Source organism: Pyxicephalus adspersus, chromosome 7 (assembly GCF_032062135.1).
Source record: "Pyxicephalus adspersus chromosome 7, UCB_Pads_2.0, whole genome shotgun sequence".
Lineage (NCBI taxonomy): Eukaryota > Metazoa > Chordata > Amphibia > Anura > Pyxicephalidae > Pyxicephalus > Pyxicephalus adspersus.
This window is the reverse complement of record NC_092864.1, coordinates 33,349,550-33,356,324: the sequence shown is the minus strand read 5'-3', so window position 1 is coordinate 33,356,324 and position 6,775 is coordinate 33,349,550. Positions and strand designations below refer to the sequence as shown.

The following is a 6,775-nucleotide window of genomic DNA, read 5'->3' as shown; positions in this document are numbered from 1 at the left end:
GTAGTTGCTTGGTTGTCATTATGTTCCCAAGGCTACATAACCAATTGCTCAGCAGGATACCTCTGACTTTTCTCTGACTTTCCTAATTTGCATGTTTATTTCTGGGTAGGGATTAGAATCCAGTGGATCAGATTGATAAGCAATTTTTCGGAGGACTTCAGCTCTTGAAATCTCATCACAAAACCTGAATCTTCCTATGTCACCTGTTGGTGGCACTGTGGTTTAGCATGTCTTGCATGTACTTTCACTAGCAAACAAAGGGGTGATTCTGCAACAAGCCATCTACTGGTTGCTAGTAGTAGTACATGCAATGCATGCTAAACCACAGTGCCACCAACAGGTAACATAGGAAGCTGCAGGTTTCGTGACATCTCTGCATTTTTTTCAGTTCCATTGTAATTCTTCATGATCTGCCCAAAAACCAAAAAAACAGTTCTAGGGGGATTGTGCCTTTAAATATTCCTAGGATGCATTGCATAGAGCACTTAACACAACCTTGCAGCAGTTTACCGACATTAGCGAAATAGTGGTCACATTAAGTGGCAGTGGTCAGTATTGTACAGCTCACTGTCACCCCCATTCATTCTCAATGAGGCTGTCATGGGGTGAAGCTTCATGCAGTGTCTCAAAACAAGGAAATTGTAATCACATCCCTAGATTGTAAGCTCTTTCGGGCAGGCTCCTCTCCTCCTCGTGTGTGGCTGTCTGTATCTGTCTGTCATTTGCAACCCAATTTAATGTACAGCACTGTGCAATATGTTGTTGGGCCCAGGTTGTGACTCCCAATCCCTGCCAGCTATAAACTGGATTTGCCCAGAGCCAAACTTTTGTCATCGTGGTTTACAATATAACATTGTACAAGGTCACAACTGTTTTCTCATTGCAAAGGCTACATTGCCAAATGCCCTTCAGCCCGGTCCGTCCCTTGCCGTACAGAACCATAAGAAGAAAAAACAAAAAAATATATTTTATTCAGCTTAATAGAATTTATATCATTTTTGTTGTTTTTTTTTTCCGTTATAATATAAATCAATTTTTCAATTCAAACGAAATAGAAAAAGGCGCAGAATGGTCATCTACCCTGGAGCACATGTTGGCTGTAAATGTCCCCAAGAATTTCCCCTTGGCTGCCAATGCACTGGAAAGCTTAATAGATCCGGAAATCAAATTCCTGCATTCCCTCAGTCACATCATCAATGGTTTGTTTTATTTGCTGCCTGGAGTTGCTCTTTAACAATATTGTAACTCCTATTGTAAATTTGTTCTCATCTCAAGGCCTTTAGTGAACAAGGGGGGCTGTTCCCGTGTGAAATGATGGGTCAGCTTGGCCTGATCGCAAGCTTATCCCTGGGCCAAACAATACATTCCAGGCTGAAGATAATATTGTGCGTGTGCCCATCTTCTCCAGGCTGCCAGCTTTGATATCACACTGGGGGATAAGCAAGAAGGCGCTCCTGTCTGAGACAGCCAACACAACCATAAAGGAATCAGAACACCCAGCAGACATTCTGATCCAGGAACATCTCCAAAAGGTGACACAAATCAGGGAGACAAGATAAATCACAATCTGGTTGGAAGAAAGAAACAATTTAGAGATATTCAGAGAAAAAGCCAAATCAAGGACTTTTGCAACAAAGTTGCATTTGTGCCTGAGAAGGTCAGAACCCAGAATCTCAGAGCCTGGGAGAGAAGTGAGAAGATCCAAGTGGCCATAAGTCCTACAGGACAAGTCAGGATGTCCTCTACACTGCTGCTTCTCCTGTTTTTGCTGCCAATATTCAGCAGGATGGGGCACAACTGTGAGATTCCAGATGTAGATCGTGAATTCATCCTGGACAAGGTGAAAGCACAATTTTTGGAGGCACTGGGACCCCCGCCAGCTTCTGCTTTGTCTCTGGAATCTTTGGAAAAGTCTGAAGTTCCTACCAAGGTTGCAACGAGGATCCTACGTAAGAGGCACAGCCATAGAACTTCTGCTGTTGTTGAAGACACATCCCAGGTTATTTTATTCCCTTCCTCAGGTAAGTAGGTGAGGTTACAGAATATGGTATAAAGAAAAATAAAGGGTCGTGCACCCAAAGCTAATAGTTTTGTGTTTGGTACAGGCTGATGAGTTAAACCTTCTTCATCTCAGGGTAACTCTTGGTGAGATCTCAGTTCAGGGTCAGCACATCTGACCATTGAGGGTCTTCTGTTCCCTCTGATTTTTTTTATTATTATATATAATGAAGAAATTATAAGGAGCAGATGGGCCACAAAAAAGTAGAGCCAAAAAAACACCAAATGACTAGGTACACATGAATATGGAACTATGGGAGAAAGATCTTGCTGTTGGAATATCAAAAATGTATAAAAAGTCAGCAGCTGACTCAGCCCACCATGATTTACTTACTCAAGAAAAAAAAGTCACCAGGGGGTAGAGGTTTTTGGCAGGAAAGACATAAAAAGTCTCTTTTCTCTGCTCCTGTTGGCTTTTTGTTTTTTTTGCTTACACTGCACAGTACTTGCACCATTGCTTGGCTATATTTGCAGCACCTAGAATGTAATTCCTGCACATTCTCTATATCATCAATGGCCGCAGAATGGCCGAGGAGTATTGCGGTTTATTCTTGGTGGCTTTGCGGTGGTGATAGGGGCCTGGACATGACATTGCTGCAGGATGTTTAGAAAAAGGTTGAGCATACTTGCCGTCCATAGGAAAAGTTCACTAACATGGGTTTAACTTCACTTTAAATGTCTCTTCTGGGTAGACTGGCCCATTAGAAGACAACATTTGCAAATGAGTGAAAAGAGTTCCCCTATCAAGAACACTACTGTATAACAGAAGGTTCAGACCTGCAGTGGGAACAAGTGACCATGTAGCTTCCAGTGGTTAGCAAGCTGCATCACATTAGTAAAGAAGCAGCAATTGCAGATTAGACAGCAATAACTGCAAAAGAAAGATTACAAAACAGCCCTAGTGTAGTTATAAAATCTCACCACTAGATGTCAGTCTAATATTGGCTCAGGTGGGCAGTGTTGTCTACCTGCAGTTATACCTGTGGGATCATACTGGGACACATAAATGTTATATTCATGGTAAAGAAAAGTTCTAAAAAGTATAGCAGTATAGCATAAGACTGGGAACAATTGTGAATACATGTAGGGAACTTCATCATCTTCTAAGCCACTGACCTGAAATAAATATTCAGATTAGACATGAAGACTGAACTTCTAAACTGCATACATGTTCCTGGTCAGTGCTAAAAAATATTAAAGATGAATGCTAGGCAGGTATATTTGACAGAGATGCATGCAGCTTTGTAATTAATAATTTATTAATGTGTTTATTTTAATGCAAGCAATAGAAGTACTTGATATAATTTAGCCTCTTGCACTCCCTGTACAGCAAAGCTCAATGTGGAAGACAGAGAAGCAGAACAGTAAACTATGATCAGAAGTACAAAAGGTATGCTGAAGAGCAGAAGGCAAAATGAGCTCATCAGTCTGCTGCTTCTGCTTTCACTGTCCAGTCTGCAGCTGATGGAGGGACGAGACCAATTAGTATTACTGAACTGTGCAGAGAAACAAGTCTCTTAGCAGTGGTATAACTCCCTTGTTTATATTATGGTAGCCTGCTTTAAATGTAGATGTAGTGTCTGTTACTCTACGGCAGCCATTCCAAGGGTTCTCCCAGACCTTGCCAATGATTCCTTGTGCTGCGGGTGATTGAACTCCCATGTGATAATGCCCGCATAGTTCCAGGTCCAATGCCACTTGGCAGAGCCAGCACTGTGAACTTACAGTGAGGGTTAGAAGTATTTGATCCCCTGATGATTTTGTGCGTTTGCCCTCTGACAAAGAAATGACCAGTCTATATTTGTAATGGTAGGTTTATTGTAGCTGTGAGAGACAGAATAACAGCCAGGGCATTGAATATGGGTTGTGGATGGGTATTCCAGCACGACAATGACCTAAAACACACGGCCAAGGCAACAAAGGAGTGGCTCAAGAAGAAGCACATGAAGGTCCTGGAGTGGCCTAGCTAATCTCCAGACTGGTTGATCAAATACTTATTTTACTCATTACAATGCACATCAAGCTCTGACTTTTGACCACTGGGTTTCTGAGGGTTCTTTTGTTGTTATTCTGTCTCTCCAGCTACAATAAACCTACATTTACAATTATAGACTGGTCATTTCTTTGTCAGAGGGCAAACGCTCAAAATCAACAGGGAATCCAATTCTTCTTTCCCTCACTGTATCTGTGTGTATAGGGTACATCTTTGAAATGATCACCAACAAAAAAATGTTGCACTGACCCTCAATAAATTGGATTTAGCCGGAGTTCCTTGAGATCTGGAAATAATCTAAGGGTCACTTTAGGGTAAAAGGGTTCAGAAATGCTGGTCTACAGTTATCACAAGGGAAGCCATTGATGCCCACTTCCATTGACCATTGCCCCAGGAATCACTACCGAGTCTGTATCCCAGAACCAGCATGCAGATCAGCACAGTCAGAGTCACAACTTGTAATCATTATTCTTTTCCTAGACCAGTGACTCAGAAAGTGTTGATGCCATTGGATCAGCATGACAAATCTAACAAACTCAAATTAAACCGTCAGCAATGATCACCAACAAGTCTTCAGCCACGATAGTTTTATTTAGATCCTGGAACAGGATCCTTGGGGAATTAATCATGTTGGAAAATCCAAAAGCCACATGAAAGGTGCTATATATAATATGGACAAATCAGAATCATTCTCTTGATTCAATGATTCAAGATGAAGGATAATGTAAAAGAAATCTCATTTTAGAAGTTTACTGCTTATCACACCTACTGTACAAAGTAGCCTTTCTTTTATTATGGGGGAACTGGTTTAGATATTCACAGAATGTTAGTGTGGAGGCCAGTATGTTAGTGTGGAGGCCAGTAGGAAGAATTCCTCTTACATTTCAGGCCATTGGAAAGAATGTCACCCTTACAAATACCCAAAAAGATCAGAGGTATCAGTGGTAAATATTCTGAGTCACAAACTGCTCATTGCTCAAGGAACCCCCAGCAGCCTCTGGAGGAACCCTAGGGTTTCACAGAATCCCGGTTGAGAAGCCCTGAGGTTCATAAAGCAGTAACTATTCACGTCTTCCCAGTTTTCCTGTTGGGTACAACTATGATTCTTTTCTTTCTTTTTACAGATGTGCTCTGTGAGAGTCCAAATCTTGAAACACCTAAAGGTAATGGAGAAAACCATTACACTTATATCTTCCGTCCCTCCGCTCACATCTTGAGTCGTAAAGTCTCATCCGATCGGTTCTGGTTTTATACTGGAAAATCCAAGATGGAGCACCAAGCTGTGTCCAGGGAGGGAGACCCAGAGCTCAGTTCAGCATCTTCCAATCAGTCTCTTTGCCACGGGCAAAATCTACCATCCAGCAACCCTTCCAAAGATGAAAAATCTAGGACAGGGGACCCAATTAAAATGGAAAATAAAGAGGAGGCTTTACAAGTGACCATCCAGATACTCTCTGAAGAAGAACCTGTCACTGTGGACACCACAAAGGTCCAGCAAGTTATTGACTGGACAGTCTTTCAGCTGAATCCAGCTTTCAACACTTACTTGACCAAAAGTCTTTTTGTTTTGCTGGTACATTGTCCAAGTTGTCCGTGTTCAGATGAGCCTGAAAATACTCCTTTCCTTATGTTCCATACTCGTCCCATCCAACGTGGGCGCAGATCGACCGTTCCATGGTCACCATCTGCTTTAGAGCTCTTACAGCGCCCTCCTTCATTAGCAGCAGATAGCTCACAGTGCCATCGGGGTTCTATAAATATAACCTTTGAAGAACTAGGCTGGAACCAATGGATTGTCTACCCTGGTAGCTTTCAGTTTCACTATTGCCATGGGACCTGTTCACCTAGCCATGGCTTAAAGTCTGCTCTCCACTGGGGCAACTGTTGTGCTGCATTACCGAGCACCATGAAGCCACTGAGAGTAACCACCACCACTGATGGAGGCTTCTCCTTTCGTTATGAGGTTGTCCCAAACCTCGTAACCCAAGATTGTGCCTGCAGTTAAAGGGTCGGGCAGTTATAATGGCTGCAAATCTGGTGAAATCTTATCGCTCCTGGGCCTTTTGTTGCAATCTACCTGAATTCCACTTGCTTCCACCCACCACAGCCATTAAAATAAACTCAACATGTGAAGATTTCATATGTTCTAGATACATCTAGAAATGTTAATTGTCTTGAATTCCTTCCAAAAAAAAGCTGAAGGCTTCCTGGTGTGTGAGGGTGCATTGGTACTCCTATGCCATAGTAATATATCCAAAAAGGATGCCATTCCACTGTCATCAAATCATAATAATGCTTTGTAGATGCCACCTTTCTTGCTGAGTTTTATTCTGAATACTAAATCTGGTCAATGTGTACAACTACTAAAAAAATTATTTTTTTAGATTTGGATAGAGGGGTGAGGACAATAGTCAGAATAATGATCATTGTTAGTGTCTTTGATGGATATTTACTCTCCATATAAATATCTATGGCTATGTACTTATTACCAATTTTACTGAAAATTAAAATGAGTGCCAATCCACAAGTTTGAGAGTGAAGTAAAGCCCAAAAAAATGGCTAAACATACTGTAAAGATTCAGCTCAACTTGGTTCCCTGTAGTTGTTTTAAATTTTAATTATGGGATTATGTTCTAGATAATGATTTTTATTGGTGATTCTCAATATCCAAAAGTAAAATCATTCTGTATCATGTGAAAAAAATAAAGAATCCTTAACAAACAA

General features: G+C 41.4%; 1 protein-coding gene across 1 annotated transcript; it reads left to right on the top strand.

Annotated features, from left to right (window-relative positions):
- The first annotated feature begins 1,437 nt into the window (after positions 1-1,437).
- On the top strand, positions 1,438-6,775 carry INHA (inhibin subunit alpha). Its single transcript, XM_072418071.1, has 2 exons — positions 1,438-2,021; positions 5,176-6,775. The coding sequence occupies exons 1-2, from the start codon at positions 1,736-1,738 to the stop codon at positions 6,054-6,056; spliced, it is 1,167 nt and encodes a 388-aa protein (XP_072274172.1). The 5' UTR covers positions 1,438-1,735; the 3' UTR covers positions 6,057-6,775.

Excerpts from the sequence above, each read along its gene's own strand:
- INHA (XM_072418071.1), top strand. The coding sequence starts at position 1,736 with ATGTCCTCTACACTGCTGCTTCTCCTGTTTTTGCTGCCAATATTCAGC. Across the intron at positions 2,022-5,175 it reads TATTTTATTCCCTTCCTCAG|ATGTGCTCTGTGAGAGTCCA; the intron begins GTAAGTAGGTGA and ends TTCTTTTTACAG.